Source organism: Podarcis tiliguerta (genome assembly GCF_965153285.1).
Source record: "Podarcis tiliguerta genome assembly, chromosome: 16".
Lineage (NCBI taxonomy): Eukaryota > Metazoa > Chordata > Lepidosauria > Squamata > Lacertidae > Podarcis > Podarcis tiliguerta.
This window is the reverse complement of record NC_139549.1, coordinates 24,757,258-24,784,432: the sequence shown is the minus strand read 5'-3', so window position 1 is coordinate 24,784,432 and position 27,175 is coordinate 24,757,258. Positions and strand designations below refer to the sequence as shown.

At 49.4% G+C, this 27,175-nt stretch overlaps 1 protein-coding gene across 10 annotated transcripts in view; it reads right to left on the bottom strand.

Annotated features, from left to right (window-relative positions):
- SMTN (smoothelin) overlaps window positions 1-27,175 on the bottom strand; it is an 83,950-nt gene that overhangs the window by 11,541 nt on the left and 45,234 nt on the right. For 4 of the 10 annotated variants that reach the window (XM_083417607.1, XM_083417604.1, XM_083417608.1 and 1 more), the window contains 8 exons: window positions 23,022-23,122; window positions 13,714-13,872; window positions 8,953-9,028; window positions 7,376-7,528; window positions 5,143-5,205; window positions 4,031-4,097; window positions 1,929-2,099; window positions 1,474-1,597 (listed from right to left, as the gene is read on the bottom strand). In XM_083417607.1, the coding sequence (XP_083273733.1) occupies window positions 1,474-1,597; window positions 1,929-2,099; window positions 4,031-4,097; window positions 5,143-5,205; window positions 7,376-7,528; window positions 8,953-9,028; window positions 13,714-13,872; window positions 23,022-23,122 (914 nt within the window). The remainder of the gene's footprint in view (window positions 1-1,473; window positions 1,598-1,928; window positions 2,100-4,030; window positions 4,098-5,142; window positions 5,206-7,375; window positions 7,529-8,952; window positions 9,029-13,713; window positions 13,873-23,021; window positions 23,123-27,175) is intronic. The other 6 variants (XM_083417612.1, XM_083417610.1, XM_083417613.1 and 3 more) reach the window with 3 other exon arrangements.

Sequence of the window (27,175 nt, the reverse complement as noted above, 5' to 3'; positions counted from 1 at the left end):
CAGTAAGAAGAACGAGCAACACTAACTTAAATTTTTCAAAAAGAGAACAAGAAGAATGCACATTTAAAGAAGACTGGGAAATGTTTGCTGAATATATGGGTGAAAATTGTGTTCATTTAAAAACGCTAGTTAAGTTGAATTCAACAGTGTAAATCAGTTTTGATGAATGTAACAATGGATTACTGAATGGTTTAGTTCATGTAAAAGATGCAGGAATGTATGGTATGTAAAACAGACCTTGGAAATAGAAGAAGGGAAGTAATTTATTTAAGGTTATTTAAACGAATGTTTTGAAATGTAATTTAGAAAATTTAATAAAATTGTGTGTGTGTGTGTGTGTGCGTGTTAAAGACAACTATAGACTAAAAAAGAGATGAAAACTCACATAAACTGCTTTAGGCTTGTCTAACAGAATATTTTTAGCAGGCTCTGAAAAAAGTGCAGTGAAGGCATCTGCCGGATATCAATCAGCAGGGAGTTCCAAAGTGTAGGCGATGCAGCACAGAAAGTTCCAAGTTCTTACAACTGCAGAGCAGGTATTGTGTGGCTTCTGAAAGAGGGCCAGTTCCGTTGATCGAAGCTGTTGAATGGGGTATGTGGGATAAGGCGATCTCTCAATCTGGGGAAGCCCGGGCAGAAAGGGGGCACAGGCAAATGGCAAACTAAGATGTCGGACTGTGCCGAAATGGCAAAACTGACCGGAAAGCTCAGAAACCAGTGACTGGAGATCAAAGTTGTTAGACTATGCTGAATTGGATAAGATGACAGGAAAGATTAGATACTTAAGAGACCAAAAGTTTACAGAAGACTGGGGAAAATTTGTTGAATATCTGGAGAGTATAAGTGAAGGTCAAATAACGCTAGAAGGTTTTAAAAGAGCACTGTGAAAACGTGAGAGGTATTGTTAAAAGGAAATAGAGGAAAAAAGATTTAAATAATGACAATATTAAAAAAAGGAAATGCGTTAATTAATAATGACTACGAAAGATTTACGGAAAAGCTGAAGGAAGTCCAAAAAGAAAGATTTGGAAAAAATTTGAATGTGAAAACAATGTATGTTTTGTTTTGTTTTGTTGTAAATTAATAAAAATTATTATATATAAAAAAAGGAAAGCTCAGAAACCAGAGACACCAAAACTTTAATAGGAAATCGGAAAAAATTCTAATTTACCTAGAAGACCACTGTTAGCAGTTGAAAACACTAGCAGGATTGCAATAACACTCGTAATGTAACGAGAACTATGGATATAATGGGGTTATTAAAAAAAAAAATGGACTATTGAATAAACATACAGTAGAAAAGAAGTAACAACAGAACCCGTGGAAGGAAGGTGGGAAGTCCAGAGATTCAGAGGAATCTTTTAATTGTGGATCTGTCGTGGTAGGATTATAACTTTAAATTTGTAAAACCAAATAAAAATTATTATTTTTTAAAAAGGAAAGTGGGCACAGGCCCGTCGGGGGCACACTCACCTCGTAGCCCCGTGTCTTAGCGCGGCACCAATCCAACAACATTTGCTTGATGCTGCTGGCGTTGGGGACCCCAAAGCTGCCTGAGCGCTGGACAGCCACCCGGGACACGGCTGGGTTGGCTGGGCTGCGGAGAGAAGAGGAGAGCGTAAGAAGTTGCCGTATCCCAAACCAAAGCATTGCTCCCATTGGAAGAAGGAAACGGCCTCCGATCGTGGGGGGCTTGCTTGGAATACCGTATTTTCCGCTCTATAAGACGCACCAGACGATAAGAAGCACCTAGTTTTTGGAGGAAAACAAGAACAAAAATATCCTGAATCCCAGAAGCCAGAACAGCAAGAGGGATCTGGCTTCTGGGATAGCCCACAAAGCCTCCACAGGGCAGTGGGATGAAGGCACCCCGCTGCCCTGCGGAGGCTTTGCACAGCTAAGCCAGAAGCTAGAACAGGGCTCCTCACCTTCCGCTCTCTTTCTCCAGCTTCTCGATCATGGCCTTCCGGGCTTGCGAAGCCGACGTCTTGGGCAGGCTCTGGGCCTTCATGAGCTCCTTCTTCTTCTCAGCCTGGCGACGTTCCAGGGCGGCCAGGCTGCCAGCACGCCCAGAGGTCTCGTCCTCTCGCTCGAAGATGCTGCCAGAAAGGGACAAAGGTGAGAAAGGGCAGCAGGGGCTTGGAAGGAGACTAGGAGGTCAACGCTGGCTTCTCGCTGGTTCCCCGCTTCCCTCTGCAAGTCTTGTGACCTTACTGCGGCAGCGAGACTGGTGATTGGGAGGGGTCGCTGAAAGATCTATATTGGCTCCCAGTACATTTCCGAGCACAATTCAAAGTGTTGGTGCTAACCTTTAAAGTCCTAAATGGCCTCGGCCCAGTACACCTGAAGGAGCGTCCCCACCCCAATCGTTCAGCCCTGACACTGAGGTCCAGCTCCGAGGGCCTCCTGGATGTTTCCCCACTATGAGAAGTGAGGTTACAGGGAACCAAGCAGAGGGCCTTCTCGGTGGTGGCGCCCACCCTGTGGAACGCCCTGCCATTGGATGTCAAAGAAATAAACAACTATCTGACTTTTAGAAGACACCTGAAGCCAGCCCTGTATAGGTATGCTTTTAATGTTTGATGTTCTATCGCTTTTTAAAATTATTATTAATATTCTGTTGGGAGCTGCCCAGAGTGGCTGGGGAAACCCAACCAGCTGGGCGGGGTATAAATACTTTATTATTATTATTATTATTATTATTATTATTATTATTATTATTATTACAGCAGAGCCAGGGGGTTTTCATCTGCGGGTCTTTTGCTAGAGTGACCCCCACCAGCGGATGCCCAACACAGGCTGTTGAAGAAAAACCCTGTCCCCATTTTGGATGTGAACTCCCATCACGGCTGTGATTGTTGAACAACAATTCCCACCAGCCCCCAGCCAGCATGGCCATATTAGACTACAACTCCCATCAGTCTCAGCCAGTGGGGCTGTTTTGGACTAGAACTCCCAGGAACGCCTTTCGCTTGCTTGGATGAAGACAGCAAGGGACGCACAAACCACACAAAAGGTAGCATCTAAAAATCCATTGCTCCTCCCACTTTCACCACTGTGCCCTGCCCAGTGTTGACCCCAGAAGCAAATCCATCTCTCTGCCTGAAAAAGGTTCTCTGCCCCTGGGCTTAGCAGCTGAACCTCAGCTGCAGAAAGAAAACATGGAAGATGGCTGCCACAGAGCAAGCAAGAGGCAAGAGTCGTGGCCGTCCTCCTGCACATGCCTCGCATCCTGTGATCCCTGCGTGGTAGGGGTTGGACTAGATGACCCTGTGTAGGGGTGCAAATATCCAGAGTGTGGGGGTCAGGTGGGATTGCTATGAGGAATTATGAAAAATGAAGCAAGCCATTTGTGTCCGCGATGAACACATTGCGTTGACTGGGTTTGATTCATTGACAATAGTTTCTGATCGAATCCCACAAGCCTCTCCATATCTACCATTTGCTTTCTCTACACCTGACAGGCACGTATAAGCATTCTGAAACACAGACCAGTTGCTTCATCGGGCATCCTCAGTACAAAAAGATAATAGGTTATTTTGATGTAGTTTGTTAATCTTTAGATAGATCTTAAGGGCCAGGAAGAGAGTTCACAAGGAGATGGTAAATCCTGCCTCTCCTGTTTATGACCTCCGGGGTTTCCTAAAAGCATTCCTCCTTGCTTCCTCTTTTATTTACTCTGGACTACTATGCATGTTCAAATTAGCTCTTTGTAGTTTTAACTTTTAACTTTGTCCCACGTGGCAGTTTTGAAATGCTCAGAGGAAATCTGATTGGTTCTTACGAACACTGTGTAAAAAGTTCTTTTGTGAATAAAACGACCTGGGCCAAGGGGGGGACAGGATATTGGCGCCTCCTCCCAGAGTCTTGCTGGTCAAGCTTCATGTGTATTCTATTAATCAGAGTCCAATCCTTCCCTGTTTTGGGAACGCTACAACCCTGGGGTCCCTCTGCCCACTCCGCAATTCTGCCGTTCGGTGAATGCAACAGGAGCTGTGCAACTGGGAGAGGAGCTCCAGGAAGGACTCACCTGCCGACTTTCTTGGAAGACGATGTGCTGTAGGACGATTTGGTCTGGACAAAAGTGTTGCCGTCTGCTGAAAGGTTGAAGCGTCGGGAGGGGTGGGAGACAAACATAAGGACCTCAGGTACCATGGAGGCAACAGGGCGACATGCCACGGACTGCGCCAAAAATCACCCTTTCACAGGTTTCAAATTTTATCGTGTTTTTAGCTTCCTTAACGGGTCATGCAAACCGCTCTTCCGAAGAATGCTTTTTTATAGCGTAGAAGGCACCAGGGATGAGTTCATGGAACCAAAGGGACAGTGGCCGAAAAAGGTTTGAAAACCACTGAGTGGGTGTGTTGGACCTGGACCTATTAGACTCGGGTTCGAATCCCCACTCAGCAATCTAAAGTTCGCTGGGTCAAGTGGCTGCCTCTCAGCTTAAACCTACTTCACAGGGTTGTTGTGGGGATTAAATAAGATGGGGGTGAGAAGGGGGCAGTGGTCCCAAAAAGTGTGGGAACCACTTCTCTAACCACTACACAACACTGCAGTAACTTATTATGCTTTGCTCTTCCAATGTATTGGTGCTGACTTTAAAGCCCTAAACGCCCTCGGTCCAGTATACCTGAAGGAGCGTCTCCACCCCCATCGTTCAGCCCGGACACTGAGGTCCACCTCCGAGGGTCTTCTGGCAGTTCCCTCCCTGCGAGAAGTGAGGTTACAGGGAACCAGGCAGAGGGCCTTCTCGGTAGTGGCACCCTCCCTGTGGAACGCCCTCCCACCAGATGTCAAAGAGAAAAACAACTACCAAACTTTTAGAAGACATCTGAAGGCAGCCCTGTTTAGGGAAGCTTTTAATGTTTAATAGGTTATTGTATTTTAGTGTTCTGTTGGAAGCTGCCCAGAGTGGCTGGGGAAACCCAGCCAGATGGGAGGGGGTTATAAATAATAAATTATTATTATTCTTATTATAATGTACCCTTCAAGCCCAGACATCTCAGGAAACAGAGAAACACTCAACACCACAATAAATCTGCTCTCAGTCCCATTTAGCTTGGCAAGAAAGAATACCCCTCCCTCTTCCTAGGAGCCCCTCACGGCAAGGAAGGAAAGAAAGGTCAGGAAGAGCCTTACTTTCCGATCTCTTCACGTAGCTGGACTCCATCATCATCGTGCGGGAAGTCTTGCTGCCATCATCTGGGAGGGGAAAAGCATAAGAGGGTAAGCAGAGTGATTATGGATCAGGCCAGACTGGCGCCCTGTTCCCCACAGTGGGAAGCCCACAAGCAAGACTTGAAAGCTTTAGGCTTTTCTCCCTTTGTTATTCCGCCTCTGGAAGGTGTACTAAAGGCTAATAGATGATCTAGGCGAGATTCCTGCACCGCAAGGGGGTTGGACTAGATGACCCTCGGGGTCCCTGCCAACTCTACAATTCTGGGATCTAGTCTGACCTCTCCTGCCCAATGCAGGAAATCCAGCTGCAGCAGATGGTTGCCAGCCTCTGCCTCAAGACCTCCAGCAAGAAAGAGCTCTCCAAAATTCTAGGTACCCAGCCCCATAGCCAAGCAGCTATTAGGGTCAAGAAGGAACATTTCCCTAAAATATTCTCCCCAAATCTACCCTCCTATAACTCAATCCCCAGTTAGACCCAATCTTGTTCTCAGGGGAAGCAGAGAAGACGACTTTGCCCCCTTCTGCCTGATGACAGCCCTTCAGCTATTACACTCCTCCTCTGCCTGATTTTCTCCTGGGTAAAAATAAACAAGTTTCCTTATTTTATTTAGACCTAACCATCTTGTCTTCTGCTGGGCCTGCTCCAATCCAACTAAATCCTTCTTAAAGCACAGTGCCCAGAACTGGACACCGGACTCCAAGCAGAGAAAAAAGCAAAAGTCTTATTTCTCACGACTTGGAAACTCTGGCACAGGCAACGCCGTCTAAAATTGCATTAGCCCTTTTCGCAGCCGCATCACACATTCATTGGATGACGCAGAGCTCCAGTATTTGGCAAAATGCATCTCCCTATCTTTACCGGGCAGAATTTTATACCCCTTTACCATGTTCCGACATGCTCACCATTTCCCCTAAACTAAAAAGAACCAAGCATTTGAAAAACACTTTCCTTGTAAGGAAGTTGCCCAAAACCTCTTAAACCAGGCTTCCTCAACCTCAGCTCTCCAGATGTTTTGAGACTACAATTCCCAGCATCCCTGACCAGTGGTCCTGCTAGCTAGGGATCATGGGGGTTGTAGGCCAAAAAAACATCTGGAGGGCTGAGGTTGAGGAAGCCTGTCTTAAACACTGAGCTTGTGCTTTTCCAAACCTCTCTCAGCTCTACAATATCCTTTCTGAGGAGGGGCTGTGATGGGTCAGATGGAAGCCCTTAGCCTTGAAGCCAAGAAACTGGCTTAAGACAGGCCATCAGGTCATGGAAGCTGCCTGACACAAAAAAAGAATATTGTGTCCATCTAGCTTAGTACTGTCTGCACTGACTGGCAGCAGCTCTCTGGAGATTCAAATAGGGGACACTGACAGGAATCGAACCTGGGACCTTCTGCACCAAAAGCAGGTGCTTTACCACTGAGCTACAGCTCTTCCCTTGCGCTGTCTGGCAATTGGTCCACCTAGCTCAGTACTGTCCACACTGACTGGCAGCAGTTCTGCAGGATTTCAGGCAAGAAGTCTCTTGCAGGTGTACTTGGAGATGCTTTTGGGGACTGAACCAGGGACCTTTTTGCACGCAAAGCAGATTATCTCCTGGCCCTTCCTCACGCGTCCATCCCTCTATCCATCCCAGTGCTGCCTACTCTGACTTGCAGCCACAGCTCTCCAGGGTGCCAGCCAAAGAGAGGTCTTGCTGAGCCCCTTTTGACTGGAGAGGCCTTGGATTCGAGGGTGCAAAGGGTACTTCAGCCCATCATTCTCCCTACAACGGAGGAAGTCCCGGGAAGTGGACGGCATGAGTCACGGCTGAGCGAGGAGCGCTTACGTCCCAAGAGAAAAGACTAACTCAGATGCTCTAAAACACGGCCAAAGAACAGAGGACAGAGGACACACACACAGAGAGAGAGAGAGGAGCCATTCCAAGCTTCAGTTGCCAGGATGAGGACGTGGAGACGGCCCGAGAAGGCACCAACCATCCCGGTGCAAAAAGAGAAGAAAAACTGCCAGCGGTGACCCCCGATGCAAAGAGGAGAAATCAGGACAGTTTCCAGAGCAGAACGAAGAAGGCGTCTCTCCACGGGGAGAGCAAGGACCCCAAAGAGGCCTGAGTTGACATCTGGGATGCGTGCTGCGTGTCTCCCCCCGGAAGCCATGCGCTCGGAAGGAAAGGCGGAGCACCCCCAAACCCCCAGCTGCTCCTTACTGGACTGGACAAGGCGCTGGGTCTTGGTGACGGTGCTGATGGCTGAGCCATCGGCGGACATGGCGCTCTGCCGGGCCGTGGTCTCTGTGGTGTGGGTGGCCCCTCTCGATTTGGCTTCCTGGATCCGCAAGCTGCGCTCCTTTTCTCGTTGCTCTGCAAAACGCCACGTCCCAGAGGGGTCAGGAACGGCGGCAAGAATGGCAGGAGGAGGGCAAGGCCACAGGAGCCACGGGGGGCCTTGTTGTGCCTTTTTAACAAGCCAATCTTTTAGCGCTGGAACTCCCTGCCTCTTGACAACCAGGCAGGCCCCTTCCTTGCACAACGCCGACCGAAGACATTTTTGTTTAGGAAAAGCTTATCCAGACATGTAGGAAGCTGGTCTGTGTTTTGTGTTGTTTTCATTTCACCGTTCCTTTTCATTTCCCTGAAGGTGTCTTTCAACTGTTGCTTTCGGCAGCTTTTACTGATACAGCCATACCATGGAAGTCAAACGGAATCCGTTCCGGATGTCCATTCGATTTCCAAAACGTTCAGAAACCAAAGCACGGCTTCTGATTGGCTGCAGGATGGTAAAAGTAAGTGTAAATTAAAAAATGATTAAAAATTATGATATATGTAAACTGCTAAGGATGAGGTAAAATGAAAATCAGATAGGGGGGACTTGGGGAAGCTCACTTAACCATGTTTAGAAAAAATAAGGATAAGACAAGAATTTGTTTGTTTTTCTGTTTGTGCTGTTTATTAGTGTTATAAAATGAATAAAAAAATGGGGGGGGGAGCTCCTCCAGCCAATCGGAAGCCATGGAAGCTCCATCAGATGTTCGGCTTCCAAAGGAATGTTAAAAAAACCAGAACACTTCTGGTTTTCGATATTCCGGGAGCTGGAACGTTCAGCTCCCAAGGCATTCCAGAACCAAGGTACGACTGTAGTTTCATAATTCTTTACTTTTTGGAAACCGCTTTAAGGATTTTGTTTTGTGAGAACAAAGCAGTACATAAACCTTAAGGAATAAAATATACTGTGGCCAGGAACCCTTTATTTCACAGATTTGTTAAATTTTAAATTTCACCCTTCCTCCAAGGAGCTCAGCAGTAGCAGCTATGAGTCTTCTACCTAAAACACCACTGGTTTGATCCTCACAGCAGCCCTTGGTGGGGGGGGGGGGTTAGGTCAAGGGACAGTAACTGGCTCAAGGTCACCCAGTGAGGAGGGGGGTTTCTTCACTCAACTGCAGATACGTACAGATTGCTGCATATCATAGGAACACAGGACGCTGTCTTACTCTGAGTCCATCCAGCTCAATACTTTACACACTGACTGGCAGCAGCTCTCCAGGCTGTGGCACAGGCCATAAAATGGACAATGCAGCCATGCTGGCTGGGGGCTGACAGGACTCGTAATCCAGTTGTAGTCCAACAGCAGGCTGTGTGAATCCGGTGGCTTTTGCACAGCAATTCTTAGTGCCCATTTGCCTCCCACTCCTCTATAGTTTAGGTCTTCTCATTTGAGGACTAGATTTCTTGAAGTGTGCAATTATAAAGCTCCCCACCCCCAAAAAAAATTCCCAGGCAGGTACCTCGCTTCCGCTGGCGCAATTCCCGCATGGCGGCCCGTATCAGCCGCCGCTCCTCAAAGTCTGTGGTCTGATCCAGCTGCAGGGAGAAATAAAGAGGGGTTATTACTAGCACTGTGGTACCTCAGGTTACATACGCTTCAGGTTACATACTCTGCTAACCCAGAAATAGTGCTTCAGGTTAAGAACTTTGCTTCAGGTTGAGAACAGAAATCGGGTTCCGGTGGCGCAGCAGCAGCAGGAAGCCCCATTAGCTAAAGTGGTGCTTCAGGTTAAGAACAGTTTCGGGTTAAGAACGGACCTCCGGAATGAATTAAGTACTTAACCCGAGGTACCACTGTACTACCTCTCTCTCTCTCTCTCTCTCTCTCTCTCTCACACACACACACACACACACACACACACAGCTTTTCTCCCTTCATTTAAAAAAAGGCATGAAAATTCCTTCTCCCAACGAGGAAAAGCCGCTCAGAGAAATTTAATTCACACAGATGTAATTCTGCAAGCATGCAGGCGAAGGGCATTCAAGTTTAGTTTTATTTTTAAAAACCTGGAGAAAGGCTGCCAGTCAGTGCTGATGATATGGAGTTAGATTCTAGATCCTTGGCTTTATTATTTATGTTTAGAAGGATCAGCAGCCTAACTCAGTATAAGCCAGCTTCTAAATTTGATCATCCCTTTATTTTGGAACCATGAGGACTAGGAACTTATCTTATTTTGAAGTAAAGCCCTTGGGCTCAGTGGTAAAACATCAGCTTTGCATTATGTTTCCATAATCATTCTGGCTGCACCTGTCGTGGGCCAGGAATTGGCTTCACCTGTTGAGCAGCAGCCTGAAGGAGCAGAAGGAAGTGACTCCACCTGCTGCTGATCAGCCTTCTTGCTCCTGGTGTGAACCAGGTGGCTCCAGCTTTCTTAAGCCACAACATTGGTGGTTCCTGGACAGACCTTGCCGCTTCTCGTGACCTTGGACTCTTAGCTTTCTTGACCCCTGGACCGTCTGACTATGTGAACTGAGATTCTCCTGACCTTAGGACTGGACTGAACCTTGCATACGGACTCTGCCTCCAGGCAAGTACCCCCCTGAGACTTGGTTGGCTGGCATCTCCCGCCACTGAGCTCTGCCATGGCTGAGGAGCGTAAGGAATAGGACAGCACCTTTACCCACATCTAACAATTAGTTTCTAGGTCCAAATTCAGAGTGCTGGTTTTGACCTATAAAGCCTTAAACGGCTCAGGACCGCAATACAGTGGTACCTCGGGTTACAAACGCTTCAGGTTACAGACTCCGCTAACCCAGAAATAGTACCTAGGGTTAAGAACTTTGCTTCAGGATGAGAACACAAATTGTGCTCTGGCGGCGCGGCGGCAGCGGGAGGCCCCATTAGCTAAAGTGGTGCTTCAGGTTAAGAACAGTTTCAGGTTAAGAACGGACCTCCGGGCATGGTTGGCCAATTGGTGTTAAAGAAGGATAGAACTTTCTTTATGTATGCTACAACAGCAGCAAGAATACTTATTGCGAAGTATTGGAAGACACAAGAATTACCCACTCTGGAAGAATGGCAGATGAAGGTGATGGACTATATGGAATTGGCAGAAATGACTGGCAGAATCCGAGACCAGGGAGAAGAGTCAGTGGAAGAAGATTGGAAGAAATTTTAAGACTATTTACAGAAACACTGCAAAATTAATGAATGTTAGAATGATGCTGGATTGAAGTCAAGTGGGCTTTTTTAGCAGTAATGTTAAGGAATATGTAAAAATGGATTGTTAACGGGTGATAATCTAAAGTTATAATATATTAAAATAAAAGATTAAGATAAAATTAAAGAGGGAAAGGATTTGCGGAATTAACCAACTGAACTGGAATACAAGAAAGGGAGGTGTGAGGAGGTCAGGGAAACAAGTAAATGAAAGATAAGATATGGAAAGACTGACTTGTTTTTAACTGTTTTTATTTTGTATTTTTATTTTCTTTTTATTCTTTTTTATTCTCTCTAATTTTTGTAATATGTTGAAATCTCAATAAATATCTTATAAAAAAGAAGAAGAAGAACGGACCTCCAGAACGAATTATGTACTTAACCTGAGGTACCACTGTACCTCAAGGATCACCTCTCTCCATATGAATCTACCCGGACCCTCAGATCATCTTCTGAGGCCCTCCTTCGTGTGCCTCCTCCCTTAGAAATCCGGAGGATGGCAACACGAGAACAGGCCTTCTCTGCAGTGGCTCCCCATTTGGGGAATGCTCTCCCCAGGGAGGCTTGCCTGGCGCCTTCATTATATATTTTTAGGCACCAGGCAAAAATGTTTTTCTTCAACCAGGCCTTGGGCTGATGAATATCCTACAGCCTTTTACATGTGTCTGTGGGAAGGAGGGGTTATTGTTTCGGTTTAATTATTTGCTTGTGTTTTATCCTGTATTTCATTCCCCAAGATCTTTTGATGAAGGGCAGTACAGTGGTACCTCGGGTTAAGTACTTAATTTGTTCCGGAGGTCCGTTCTTAACCTGAAACTGTTCTTAACCTGAGGTACCACTTTAGCTAATGGGGCCTCCTCCTACCGCCACTGCGCAATTTCTGTTCTCATCCTGAAGCAAAGTTCTTAACCCAAGGTACTATTTCTGGGTTAGCGGAGCCTGTAACCTGAAGCGCCTGTAACCCAAGGTACCACTGTATATAAATGCAATAAATAATAATAATGTCGGTTCTCATCAGCCACAGCCAGTGTGACCAATGATTAATGTCCCCTAGTGCATTGATATAGTCCTCCTGGCGCCTCAATTATACATCTTTTGGTGCCAGGCAAAAACGCTCCTCTTTAACCAGGCCTTTGTCCGATTAACATTCTTATGTCCTTTAAAATGCGTTGGGGTGGTGCTGGTTCCGGGTTTTGTTCTTGTTTTTATTCTACATGTTGTGGTTTTTATTTTGTATTTGGAACGTGTGCAGAGGAGGGCAACCAAGACGATCAAGCGTCTCGTTTTATGAGGAGTGTTTGAAGGAGCTGGATATGTTTAGCCTGGAAAAGAGGAGGCTGAGAGGAGATACGATAGCTGTCTTAAGAGCTGTCACGTGGAAGAATGGAGCAAGCTTGCTTTCTCTTGCTCCAGAGGGTAGCACTCAAAACCAATGGCTTCAAGTTACAAGAAAGGGGATTCCAAGTGACTTTCTGACATTCAGGGCTGTTCAACAGGGGAATGCTCTCCCTCAGGAGGTTGTGGACTCTCCTTCCTTGGAGGCTTTTAAGCAAAGGTTAGATGGCCATTTGTCATGGATGCTTTAGCTGAGGTTCCTGCACTGCAGGGGGTTGGACTAGATGACCCTTGAGGGACCCTTCCAACTTTGATTTTCTGCCACCCTGAAATCTTCAAATGAAGGGTGGTATACAAAATTTAATAAGTAAGCAACACGCTTTCGGAGGCTCCCTAGCGAGCAAAATGACACCCGCTTGTGGCAGGAGGCGACCCACCCCAGATCCAAACCCTCTCCCAAACATTGATGATGATGATGATGATGATGATGATTTATTGAATTGATTTATTTATTTACTACCCGGAGGTCTCAGGGCGCTTCACAGAACAAAAACATTTGCTCCAGACACACAGACAAACATGCACACACCCTTAAAGGGAAAGGTAAAGGGACCCCTGACCATTAGGTCCAGTCGCAAACGACTCTGGGGTTGCGGTGCTCATCTCGCTTTATTGGCTGAGAGAGCCGGCGTACATCTTCTGGGTCATGTGGTCAGCATGACTAAGCTGCTTCTGGTGAACCAGAGCAGCGCAGAGAAATGGTGTTTACCTTCCCACCGGAGCGGTACCTATTTATCTACTTGCACTTTGAGGTGCTTTCGAACTGCTAGGTTGGCAGGAGCAGGGACCAAGCAATGGGAGCTCACCCGGTTGCGGGGATTCGAACCGCTGACCTTCTGGTCGGCAAGCCCAAGCAGCGCAGTGGTTTAAGCCACAGTGCCACACACCCTTGCCCGACCCCAGATATGTGAAATATATCATCACTGAAGCAGTCAAATACAACATTTCCTGTTACCCAGAGTGGACACACAGGGGAATGATGCTCCAGACAGGGAAAACTTCCTGTCATACAAGTTCTGGAGTATCCTTCCCCTGTCTGTGACCAGGTAGATGGGCAGACCCTAGAAAGGGGCTTGTCACACAGCCATCTTCCTCTTTTACTCTTTTGCCTTTTTCTGCACATGGCTCATCCTTAGAGGATGGAAGCCATAAAGTAGAAAGTACGAGGCCTAGCTCAGACTTCTTTTCACTACAAATGTAACTGTAACCACAAGATAAAGCCTGCCTCCAGAATATTACAGTGGTACCTCGGGTTACATACGCTTCAGGTTACAGACTCCGCTAACCCAGAAATAGTACCTTGTGTTAAGAACTTTGCTTCAGGATGAGAACAGAAATCGCGCTCCAGCCCGAGGTACCACTGTACTGTGGACTGAATATTAAGTAAACTTTATTCCTACTTTCAGTCAAGACTGTTGCATTATTATTATTTTTAAGAGGGAAATAAAAGGCGAAACTTGCCAGGAGCAAGCCAATCCGCAAAGGAATATGCTCTGCTGCTTGCTCACTAGTGTGAGGGAGGAGGGGTAATATTTAATCCATATATCCTCTCCTACTTTCCTCAACATTCCCACAAGATACCCAACCCAGAAAATCAGCTATGACTGTTACCACCCTGCTGTGTGCCACGGAGTCCCAAATTCACGCCGCTGTCGCCAACACCTACCATCTTATCCAACACATGCTCTTCCTCGATTTTGCTCAGCTCTTCGGCGCTCAGGCGGCTTCGCTGGTGCAGCTCCTGGGCCTGTGGCTTCTCTTTCTCGGTGCCGTTTGACAACGCTGAGTCCGCTGCCTCGCGGTGCACCGGCACCTCGGCTTCCATCTGAAGCAAAAAAAGAGGATGACACCAATGTAGGTCAAGAGCAACTTGGAAGATCATACACGGGATCTTCCACGCTGATTATTTTTTCTTTTCTTTTTTACTCATTCCATTTACAGTCTTACCTTCTTTCCTCCAAGGAGTTCAAGGTGGCTTAATTAGTCCCCCCCCATCCCCATGTTTTCCCATGCATTTTTTAAATTATTTTTTAAAAAATGTAAGAAAAAGAAAAGTTTGCAGAAGGAAAATAAGAGGGGAGAGAGAATGCCAGAAACAAACACGGAACACAAATGCAGCCGAAATATAGCAGTAACTCGGAAGTCGAACGGAATCCGTTCTGGAAGTCCGTTCGACTTCCAAAACGTTCGGAAACCAAAGCACGGCTTCCGATTGGCCGCAGGAAGCTCCTGCAGCCAATCAGAAGCCGCGGAAGTCGTGTCGGACGTTCAGGTTCCAAAGAACGCTCGCAAACCGGAACACTCACTTCCGGGAGCCAAAACGTTTGGCTCGCAAGGCGTTCAGGATCCAAGGTATTGCTGTGGTTTAACAAATACTTCTGCATACTTGGAAAAGGAAATGCCGCGGTCGTTACCAGCATTGTTGAACAAACAGCGGGTCAAACAAAAGAGTTAATCTTAAATGCCTTACTTTCTTATCACATGTACACCACACTAAGAGATATGGTAAGAATAAAATAAAAAAGCATGGGTGTCTTGTAGCTTACTGGTTGTATTTTTGTGGGACTCCATTCTCCTCCCACCCCCCCAATTGATTTCACTCTTTAAAAAGGGAGCCGAGATTCTCCGACAGGCGAGTTCCATACTTAAATAACACTTGTTTTCAAATACACCCAGGCCTGCATCTACCGAGGGAACAGCGGCTCTTTGGTTAATGGGCCGGCTCCAACACGAATCTCCCTGATAAACTGTGTCAGGGGATTTCTAGGGGGAGATTAGAAGGGCTTACTCAGAAGCGGTTTGCTGATCAGGGATCAAGGTGGAGCTGGCATCTCATCGCAGGGACTCGGGAGCACAATGCCAGCTCCCTGTCAACACGACCCACACACAATGCCACTTGGGATGCCCGCCAGGTTTAAAAGACACCGCAAGGGCACCGGCCCTTGCAAAGAGCAGACAAGGGGGTGCGGAGCAACAATGGTCATTGCTATTATTTATTAAATCTCCGCCCTGCCTTTCAGCAGAGAATCACAGGCCAGTTTACAATACAGAAGCACAAAAATACATGCCGTAATAACAAACAAAAACGATTAAGCTTCCTCCCAGTTTAGAAGGCCATAGATTGTTTAACCATTGGTGCCTAAAGATACATAATGAAAGCACCAGGCAAGCCCCGCTGGGGAGAGCATCCCACAAGCAGGGTGCCACCACAGAAAAGGCCTGTTTTCGCGGTGCCACCCTCCATACCTTTCATGCCAATGCCAAACTAATCCCCCTAGAGCGGGCATGGCCAAACTTGGCCCTCCAGCTGTTTTGGGACTACAATTCCCACCATCCCTGACCACTGGTCCTGTTAGCTAGGGGTGATGGGAGTTGTAGCCCCAAAACAGCTGGAGGGCCAAGTATGGCCATGCCTGCCCTAGAGTAAAGGACACATCAAGGGGCTTAGCTTGGTCAGGATTGAGTAGACACTTCCAGTGTTAACACTAAATAAATGTCTTCTGGTAAATGAGCCGCTAGAGGGGAGTGAAAATTTGTGCCCTGGTCTTTTTAGTTTCATCTGCCCATGTACAGGTTAGCCAAAGGGGTGCATCAGATACCAGATGTGAAATATGTTGGCATTACAATCATACCTCAGAAGACGAAGAGAATCTGTTCCAGAAGTCCATTCGACTTCCAAAGCGCGACTTCCGATTGGCTGCATCAGCTTCCTGCAGCCAATCGGAGGACCCACCGGACATTCGGTTTCCAAAAATAGTTCGCAAACCAGAACAGTCACTTCTGGTGTTCGGGAGCCAAAACGTTCAGGAAATAAGCTGTTCAAAAACCAAGGTACAGTGGTACCTCGGGTTACATACACTTCAGGTTACATACGCTTCAGGTTACAGACTCCGCTAACCCAGAAATAGTGCTTCAGGATGGGAACAGAAATTGTGCTCCGGCGGCACAGCAGCAGCAGCAAGCCCCATTAGCTAAAGTGGTGCTTCAGGTTAAGAACAGTTTCAGGTTAAGAACGGACCTCCAGAACGAATTAAGTACTTAACCCGAGGTACCACTGTATGACTGTATTTTCAGCTCTCCTACGCCACTAGAGGAATCTGCCAATGCGTCTCTGTGTGGGATGATGGGAGTTGTAGTTCGTTTGAACAGCCGCCGGCTTGTCATCCCAAGCACACCCGCTGTTGCACGTAGGGGGTTATGGGTGCTCCAAACAAGGAACGGAAGATCACTTTTCTAGTTCACCACAGAATCACAGCTAAGCAACCTGCACGCCACAGTCCCCCGCTCTGTCTGCCAAGCTCCAATTTACAACTTGACAGGTCCTTGTTGACGGCAGGACGCTGTCCCACAGGCTTCTGGCAAATCCCAGCACAAAACCGCCAGCGCCACGAGATCAACAACAGGAGAGGGGCCCAGCTGCTAGCGGGGCTCGCAGATTCCTGGCTGGGGGCCCCAGAGCTCAGCTGCTTGTAAAGAGAAGGAGCCTTTCTAACAAGCCGCGGCTGAGGAGGCTGCCACTCACGCGCCTCTCCGGCTCTCGGCCAGTGAAAGCCGACCCTGGGCAGCTGCTTGGGCAGGAGTTTCGCATCACCCACCCCAGCTGGCATGAAGAGGAGGAGGAGGAGGAGGAGGAGGAAGGGCCTGGCTGGTGCAGGTAAAGTGCCAAGCCACAACCACCGGGCTCTGCACACCTGTCGCCCGAGCAGGCGGCTGTAATCCCAAACAGAGAGGCAGCTAATCCACCCTGGGTGGGTTGAGCGGGGGGCGCAAACAGCCTGCTCTGTGCCCGCTCCAATCCAAGGCCGAGAGGGCTGTGCTTGCCAGCCTGGTGCTGCGACAAGCAGGAGAGGGCTGGCGTGACATTTGCCCGCAATAAAGGGTGACCATGAACTTCAGAACTTCCTCCCACAAACCCACCGATTAGTGTCAGGGGAGAAAGTTGCTTAAGCAATATACAGTACATATATGTTTGTTTCTAAATGTGTGTGTGTGTGTGTGTAGCCCTGGCTTCTGGGAGAAGCCTGACATTGACCCTTAACCCTACATGTGGCAGCAGCACCTGGTCAGCTTGGCACTCTGCACATGCCTAGAGGCACCCTTCTTCATTATGTAACATTACTTCAAATTGCTGTTTCTTTAATGAAGCAGACTGGCTGGTGTTGGGGAGGCAGGAGAGGGGAACATGCTAGGGCTGGGAAACCATGATGGGCGTTGCTTTTTCCTACATACACCACGAAAGTCAGGGGGGGTGAGCAGAAGGGCTCTAGCTAAAGGGCAGGGCCTCTGCTTCGCAAACAGAAAGTCCTAGGGTTTGATCCCTGACAGCAGGGCGGGGAGGAAGAAGGCAGTGGCCAGCCACACAGACGACCCCAGGTGCATCAGCCATGGCACCATATGACTTGGCACCGCTGGATCCCTGAAGCTGCCAGCTGCGGCTTAACCCGATGATAGCCTCCCACCGGCACCATGCAAGCGGCAGCTACCGGGAGCTACGCTCTGGAGCACCATGAAAGGCAGAGGTGGCTCTGTGATCGGTGCAAAGGAAAAAGGGAGTGAGGAGGCTGCCCGCTGGCACTCGCACAGCCAGAGAAAAAAATGAGGGCAGGGCGGGCAGGCAGGCAAGCCCCACTCTATCTATCATTTTTATTTTAGTTTTTACAAATAACTCTTGCATTCAAATATAATCAATATAATCTGAATCCTTGGACTCCCCTGTGATTTCCAACATAATTCCTTTTATACTGTATCTTATAATATCATTCAAACTTATATTCAAATTTCCATTTTGTAACCACAGAATTATTACCATACAAAGTGTTATATTGGTCCTGCTAACATTTTTAACTGTGTAAAGGTAAAGGGACCCCTGACCATTAGGTCCAGTGACCGACTCTGAGGTTGCGGTGCTCATCTCGCTTTATTGGCTGAGGGAGCCAGCATACAGCTTCCGGGATGTGTGGCCAGCATGACTAAGCCGCTTCTGGCGAACCAGGGCAGCGCACGGAAACGCCATTTAGCTTCCCGCCAGAGTGGTACCCATTTATCTACATGCACTTTGACGTGCTTTCGAACTGCTAGGTTGGCAGGAGCAGGGACCGAGCAACGGGAGCTCACCCCGTTGCGGGGATTCGAACCGCCGACCTTCTGATCGGCAAGTCCTAGGCTCTGTGGTTTAACCCACAGTGCCACCCGCATCCCAGATTTTCACTGTGTACAGTGTTCTTTAAGATAATCTATATTTTTTCTTTCCAGTCTCTATTAAATTTCTTATCATCCTGGTTTCTGATTCTCCCTGTCACTTTTGCCATTTCGGCATAGTCCATCTTGGGCATGCGATCTTCTCTGCTTGGGACCTTGTCCTCCTTCCCCACCCTTGTCCTGGGCTCCGGGGGGGGGGGGGGCAACAGTGGGCGAGTATCAGGTGGCCTGGTCAGACTCTCCATATTGAAGCCTGCAACACCGCTGCAGCCGGGGGCAAGCGGGGATTCACGATACATCGCCTGCTCTGAAATCCATCTCGCGATTTTAACAACCGGTTTCAGGCAATGTATTGCTACGTCGCCCAGGCCTAACTACAACACCTGTCAGATGGGAGCAAGATGGGCATGCAGGGCACAAGAGGGGGCACACATCCCCACATGCCAAAACCCCTAACCCGTCCCTACCCATGTCTGGCATAAGAGCCACGACTCACAAAACTCCCGCTGCGTGAGAGGTGGACCTCCGAGTGCCTCCTGGTGCTGGCGAAGGTGGGCGGGTGGGCCGTCGGCTGCCCGGCCTCCTCGGTGCCGGCAAAGTGGGCGCAGGGATCTTCCGCCTCCAGCAGCAGGGTGCTGGGGTCCTTCTCCTCCTCGCCCAGGTAGAGGGTGAGCAGCGCCACGTCCCGGCTGAGCCGCCGCTGCTCGGCCCGCAGGGCGGCATTCTCCTCCCGCAGCTGGGCGAGGGCGGCAGCCAGCGGGCGCACCGAGCCCAGGGCCACCTCCACGCGGTGCTCGACGGCCTGGCGCCACGCCTGCAACTCCTGGCGGACCTCCTGCAGGGCCTGCCGCAGGGGAGCCTCCTCGAACGGGGGCGGCTCAGGGCTGGGGGTGGGCACCCCGGGCATGGCGCAGAGGGGCAGCGCCAGGAGAGAGAGTGCAAAGGAGCCCTGAATGGCAGGACCACGGCTCTCTGGTGACCGGCGGGGCTGAGCGGGGTCTTTTGTGTGGCCGGGGCATCTATTCTTGTCCCGCAGAGGGACGCTTCCCGGTGACAGACAAAGACAGGATGATGGAGTTGGGCCAGGTGGCCGGGCTGTGTGGGTGGGGGGTAGGCTGGACCCAGTGCAGGGAGAGGCAGGGGCTGCCTTGTGATGGCAGGGGAAGGGTGCCCCCTGGGGGCTGCTGAGGCTGGTGCTGTTAGAAGGGCCGTCCTCTGGGCAATTCAGAGCAGGGGAACAAGAAGAAGAAGAAGAAGAGGAGGAGTCTGGATTTGATATCCCGCTTTATCACTACCCGAAGGAGCCTCAAAGTGGCTAACATTCTCCTTTCCCTTCCTCCCCCACAACAAACACTCTGTGAGGTGAGTGGGGCTGAGAGACTTCAGAGAAGTGTGACTAGCCCAAGGTCACCCAGCAGCTGCATGTGGAGGAGCGGGGAATCAAACCCAGTTCACCAGATTACAAGTCTACCGCTCTTAACCACTACACCACGCTGGTGAAGGAGGGAAGAGTGCGACTGCTGCAAACAGGGATCGGCAGCTTGCTTTGAAAGAAAAAGATGGAAGGAAAAGGAAATGCCAACCAAGGAAGAGTAGATAGTGAAAATTACCGACTACTGTGGTACCTCAGGTTACATACGCTTCAGGTTACAGACTCCGCTAACCCAGAAATAGTGCTTCAGGGTAAGAACTTTGCTTCAGGATAAGAACAGAAATCGGGCTCTGGCAGCGCGGCAGCAGCAGGAGACCCCATTAGCTAAAGTGGTGCTTCAGGTTAAGAACAGTTTCAGGTTAAGAACGGACCTCCGGAACGAATTAAGTACATAACCCGAGGTACCACTGTGTGTCAAAATGGCAAAAATGACTAGGAAGATGATAGTAAATTTTAAAAAGAATGGTATAAATTTATAGAGTACATTAAAGAACAATGTAAAGATTTGAAAATGTTAGAAGGATTGATATAGCGCTTGTAAATTTATAACAGGTAAAGGATTTAACTAAAGTTGGATAAATGTAATTAGATGTGGTTAAAATAAAATAAAAACGTATCTGTGGAAAACCAGAAGGGGGAGGAATGAAGTTCAGGGGTTCAGGGAATCCCGCAAGTGTACAAATACTGCTGAATTTAAGTTTGAAGGATGTTAATGATGAAAAGTTGAATTATTATTATTTTTTTTAAAAAAAAGAATGAAAAAGAGGAAGAATCTCAGGACATCCAAGTTAGCACCTGAGAGCCAAAATCCCGGCCCAAACAGTCGAAATGGGGTTGTTGTTATTGTTAATTGAATTTATATACCGCCCTATACCCAGGAGTCTCAGGGCGGTTCATAGAATAAAATCAAGATATAAAACCACAAAATACCTAATAAAAATAAAAACGACAAGCCTACAGCCCTCCCCCCCCCCCCGGCAAAAATCCACACACATATTAAACGGGCATTGTATGTAAATTGGATTAACCAAAGGCCTGGTTAAAAAGGAATGTTTTTGCCTGGCACCTAAAGGTGTATAATGAAGGCGCCAGGCAAACTTCCCTGGGGAGCATATAATGGTCATGTATGGAGCTGCAGGGCAGCCCTGGGCTCACAGGTGTGTGTGGGTACGAGAACTACTGAAAAAAACCATTCAGGGATAAAGGAGACCATCCCTCCTATCACGGAGGCAGGAAACAAGGCATGCCAACAACAGATGAGGCGATCAACTTGTGTCTGAACTGAAACGCATCACTACAAATCACAGGTGAGGAATCATATTGTCAAATGGTTTTACATGGGGGGACCCCTGCAGTGAGAAAGCTAGCACATGGAAAAGAGGAACCTTTCTTCCTGAGGAGCTAGCTTTCCCTGTGCATGGATTTTTTTTAAAAAAAATGCTATGGGGGAGCATTTAAGCACTCAATCCCCTACCTGGGGTCTGAAGCAGCACAGACGGGCACGGCCTCCCTCTGCTGTGGCTGCGAAGCAGGGACAAAATCCCAACCCACCGCCTACTCCTGGCTGCCAACGCTGCTGGACCACCTTGCTGTTTGTCCCGGTCGTCAGACACGCTGCAAGGCAGCAGAGGCGAGGAGTGGGGGAACACACAAACACACACACACACACACACACGACACAGAGTTCCGACGCAGCTGCCGCTGCTCAGATGGCCTGGCCAAGGTGCAGGGATATTGCTCCAACCTGAAAATGGGGGCTGCAGGACAGGAATGCGGGGAGAGGGACGGAAGAAGGAGGCCAGCTCCGCTCACCTGAGCAACTATTTCCAGGCCCAGCTCCAGCCTCCTGCACAGCTTCCTGAATAATGCACATGGCTGATGAAAAGAGCGAGTGATCGGATTCCCGGCCCTCTGTTGTTGTTCTGTCCCGCTCAGAGCATCCCCTGCCCTACAAACTGCCTGAGCTCCTGCTCGTAGCTGCAATCTCGTTCTTCACTTCCACCCTCCTGGCCGGCTGCCCCCCCCCCCACACCCGTCCCGGGACCAGGATCCTTCCCACGCCCTCACCTGCAGGGGACGGTCACCCAGAGGCCCACCCGGAGCGAGTTGGCACAACCCTGTCGCCTGTCGGCGCAGCTCCTCGCGGCAGCCCACCCGGATTCCGGAGCCGCAGGTCGCCTAATGCCTTAACGAGAGGCGACAGGCCGGCAGGGACAAGCGGGACGAGGCATTAGGCTAATTAGCCCGGGCAGGAGAGCTGCCGGCTTGCTCCACAACCAGGCTGTGAGAGGCAGCCAGGGCATGGCTGGGAGTGCTGGCAGACTGGGGGGGGGGGGGGGGGCGTTTGCAGAGCTGGTTCAGAAAAGGGCACCCCAAATGGTTCACGTCCCCCATGAGGGAAAGTTGCATCACCTGGAGTTTTTTTTTAAGGTTTTTTTAGAGCAGGGTCTTTAAGCTGTCTTCGGACTACAACTCCCATCATCCCTACCTAGCAGGACCAGTGGTCAGGGATAATGGGAATTGTAGTCCCACCCAAAACAGCTGGAGGCCCAAGTTTGGGAAACCCTGGTTTAGAACTATAACTCCCATCATCCCATCTAGCAGGACCGGTGGTCAGGGATGATGGGAGTTGTAGTCCCACCCAAAACAGCTGGAGGCCCAAGTTTGGGAAACCCTGGTTTAGAAGGAAGGCGAGTAAGATTGAGGTGTAAAAAAAATTATGCCTGGCAAAGAGAATGTGGATAGAGAAAAGTTTGGTCTCTCTCATAACACTAGAACTCAGGGACATCCAATGAATTTTGAAGATTCGGGACGGAGGGGGGAAAAGACCCCCTTAATGCAGTGCATAGTTAGACTGTGGAACTCCCTGCCACAGGAGTTGGTGACAGCTTTAAAAGAAGATTGGGCAAATGCACGGAGGAGAGGGCTATCCATGGCTACTATAGCCATAGGGACTACACTCTGGTTCCACCATTGGAGGCAGCAAGGCTTCCGAATCCCAAATCTTGTGCTGGGGTCCTGCTTGCTGGCTACCCACTGAGGCAGCTGGAGGGCCCTTGTAAGAACAGGATGCCGGGCATTAGACAGTCACTGCCTCTCCTGCGCAAAGCCCAAGTTGTGCCCTTCGCTCTGCCTCTCACAGCTGCAGAACTGACGCAGCCCTCCGCCCTCCCTGAGGCTCCACAGCTTTGTGGAGGGCCAAGGGGACTTTTTAAGTTTCCCCCACCTGCATAAATAGGCATGATCAGAGGAAGGAAGGAAGGAAGGAAGGAAGGAAGGAAGGAAGGAAGGAAGGAAGGAAAGGAAAGGAAAGCAGAAGAAGGGCAGGGAGAGGGAAGACTCACCTTATTAAGGCTGGAGCTGCTGCCGCCATGGCTGGAGCTGTCGACACTGCTGCTGGTGGTGGTGATTCGAATGGGAGTGCTTCTCAACCCCAGGGTGAGTTCTGTGGCATGGGGAGAAGGCACAGGTGTGAGCACCAGCGGCCAGGGGTCGGGGCAAGAGGAGGGCTCCAAACTGGGGCTTTGGGATTTTGCCAGCTTTTAAGCCCGCAAGTTGCCAGTCCGCATGAAATGCACAAGTTACTAGTCCACATTAAGTTCTTGGTTCCCTTTGTAGAAACAAGCTGGCCCGTGTGTTCCAAGGCATATCTGAGCTAAAGAACACCAAGTCCCTTCTTCCCAAAGCTTGCGCCTACCTACTTGGCAGGGGTAAGCAACCACAAAGGACACAAGCTGGGGAGGGCCTGTTTTCTCGCCAGTGTAGATTTGGTGCATTGCCACCTGCGCCAAGCCCTGGAGATTTGGTGGGCTACAAACCAGATGCTTTTTTAAAAGCGGCTGGCGCTCTCCTAATAGAAAACAGAAAGCGGCAAGCTGCAGTCAGGTAATGTAGCGGAGATCGTGGAATATATCCACGTTTCTGACACTGTGCGCCAGCCTTCGTAACGCTCCAGGAATGAGCCTGTTCTAGATGAGGAAGGGAGTGGGTGGCATGGCAAATCGACTTCCAAGCTCGAGCCCACCAAGTGCCCAGAGTTGCTTTCTCTAATCTGCTGCCTTTCCAGGTGTTTTGAACTACAGTTCCCATCAGCTTTTATCAGCACAGCCGTAAGGCTGACGGAAGGTGCCTTCCAAAACATCTGGAGGGCGCAAGGTTGGCAGACGTTGTCGTAGAGAACTGGGTCAAATCAAAAACTAGGACGATTAAAGGAAACATCACCGCGATTCGGTGTTTCGAACGTTGATGTGGTTTTCACGTATCACCGCTGCGTTCGTCGCTTTGACATTTTAAAATGAAATTGAGGCGTAAAAGGGTATGTGCATGTGTATTTTTATATCCCGCCCTTTTCTCCCCGCTCCTCATTTAATCCCCTCAGCAACCCTGTGAGTTAGGCCAGGCTGAGAAGCTTCGACGGGCCAAAGGGGGCAACCCAGTGAGCGTCAGGGCCAAGAGGGGGATTCGAACCCTGTACTCCCATGTGCTAAGTCCGATCACAGCACCACCAAGGGCTCAAAATAAAAAGTCAAGACTTCAAAGGCTTCATGGGGGGTGGGTACCGTATTTTTCGCCCTATAGGACACACTTTTTCCCCTCCAAAAATGAAGCGGAAATCTGGGTGCGTCCTATGGGGCGAATGCAGGCTTTCGCTGAAGCTTGGAGAGCTAGAGGGCTCGGTGCGCACCAATCCCTCTCGCTCTCCAGGCTTCAGGAAGACACCTGCAGCCTAGGCAGCCCAGCAGGAGGTCCCGCAGGGATGTCTAGGCTGCGGATAGCAGCCTGCTTCCCGGAGTGTCGGGCGCGCTGAAAGCAGAGCGCCCGGCGCTTTGGGAACACGTCCGCAGCCTAGGCAGCCCTGCGGGAGGTCCCCGCAGGGCTCCCCACGCTGCGGATAGCAGCCTCGCGCCGGGCAGACATTGGCCAGCCCCACAAGCTCGGGGGACAGCAGGGAGGCGCAGCGCCGCCATCCCGCTGTTCCTTGACCTGGTTTGGTTTCCCCGACCTGCTTTGGGGGGGGGATAAAGGGGGGGGAATTCCTTTATTTCCCCCCCAAAAAGCTTGGTGCGTCCTATGGACGGAGCGTCCTATGGGACGAAAAATACGGTAATCTGAATTTGCACCCAATCCCTCAGAAGATCAATCCGACACACTCCGGCCACAGCGACAGAAGTTTATCCCACCAGGAACAGGAAAGTTTCCAAGTGCTGAGACCACACACACACACACACAGGAGCTGCTGCACCCATGGCAAAGTGTCACCGGCCTCTCTGTCTCTCTCACTGGAAACATCATGCAATTACAGTGGTACCTCTGGTTACGTACTTAATTCGTTCCGGAGGTCCGTTCTTAACCTGAACCTGTTCTTAACCTGAAGCACCACTTTAGCTAATGGGGCCTCCCACTGCAGCTGCACTGCCGCTGCGTGATTTCTGGTCTCATCCTGAAGCAAAGTTCTTAACCTGAGGTAATATTTCTGGGTTAGCAGAGTCTGTAACCTGAAGCGTATGTAACCTGAAGTGTATGTAACCTGAGGCACCACTGTACGGCAAGTGTTCTGGCTCAGTGGTAGAGCAAGCCCTAAACAGCCTCGGTCCAGTACAGTGGTACCTCGGGTTACATACGCTTCAGGTTACACACTCCGCTAACCCAGAAATAGTGCTTCAGGTTAAGAACTTTGCTTCAGGATGAGAACAGAAATTGGGCTCCGGCGGTGCGGCGGCAGCATGTGGCCCCATTAGCTAAAGTGGTGCTTCAGGTTAAGAACAGTTTCAGGTTAAGAACGGACCTCCAGAATGAATTAAGTACTTAACCCAAGGTACCACTATATATCTGAAGGAGCGTCTCCACCCCCATCGTTCTACCCGGACACTGGGGTCCAGTGCCAAGGGCCTTCTGGAGGTTCCCTCACTGCGAGAATTGAGGCTACAGGGAATCAGGCAGAGCGCCTTCTTGGTGGTGGCGCCCGCCCTGTGGAACGCCCTCCCATCAGATGTCAAAGAGAACAACTACCAGACTTTTAGAAGACATCTGAAGGCAGCCCTGTTTAGGGAAGCTTTTAATGTTTAATAGGTTATTGTAGTTTAATATTCTGTTGGAAGCCGCCCAGAGCGGCTGGGGATACCCAGCCAGATGGGCGGGGTATGTATGTATGTATGTATGTATGTATGTATAAATAAATAAATAAATAAATAAATAATAATTGCAGAAGTTCCCAAATTCAATCCCTGCCAGCATCTCCCGAGATGGCTGGCAATGATTCCTACTTAAAACCCTGAATAGTTGCTGCTGGACAGACCAGCGTCCTGATTCAATATTAGGCAGCTTCCTATTTAATTCAGCGCTTTTTTTAAAAAAGCAAACCAAAACCCTGGGGACTAAAATCTTAATTTATCCTCAAGAGAAGGGCTGTAAACTCAGCGGCAGATTATCTGCTTGCTTTGCATGCAGAAGGTCCCAGGTTTAATCTCCGGCAGCCCCTCCAGGCGGGGCTGGAAATGTCCCGTGCCTGAAAACCCCTGGAGAGCTGCTGCCGGTCAGTGCAGACAATGCTGAGCTGGATGGGCCAACAGTGTAAGGCAGTTTGCTGAATTACCTATGCAACCCGCAGCTGCAAATTCCCACTGGCCAGAGAAGCCCTTGTCACCCAAATCTCTAGCCTTTTAAACCTTATGGATAACAGATATTTTCCCTTATAAAGGGGCAGCAGCAACCTGGGAGAGGAGAGTGCTTTAAGTCCCTGCCACAAAATGCAATTTTGCAGAATAGAGGGTTGTAGCTTCATACAAAAAGCATCGGTGGAAGGTCCTCGGTTCAGCCTCTCCAGGTTGGGCTGGGAAGGATTTCCTGCAGAGCCGTTGCTGCCAGCCAGTGAAGGCAACACTGACCTAGATGGACCAACATTCTGACTTGCGCTGCACGAAGTAACTCTGGAAGGGGGTTCCTGGTGCAAAGCGGCGCTTGCAACTCTAAAGCAGGAGACAAACCTCTGCCGGCAAAGCAGAGGCTGCCAATTCCATGCAGGCTCGTGGCATTTTGTCCTGACTTCTCTCAAGATTTTCGACTCTCCCTGCAGAAGGTTTGCCAGACCAAACTACACCCACCCACCCAAGTCTGTCCTGCAGTTTCATATTTTGGGGACAAATTGGCTGGCATTTTGGCTCTGAGCTTTAATGCGTGCAGAAGAGGCAGAAATTCAACAAGCAGGTAGTGCCACAGACAGGGAAAGATGCTTCTCTGGGCAGAACTTTAATCAGGGGAGAAATCCGCAAGGTGCAAAACACACATTCTCTGCCCTGCCTGCTGTCCTGGAAATTCCACTCCTTTCGGCAAAATTCTCCTCGCTTGCCTTGGAGGTTCCTACAAGACCAGGTCCACTTCAAAAGTCACTTTATGGGTTGTCCGGTGGCAATTGTGCCATCATGGAACAGTTAAAGAGTGTCCAACCAGAACCCGGGATAGATTGAGGTTCGAATCTACACTCAACCAGGTGAAACTCACT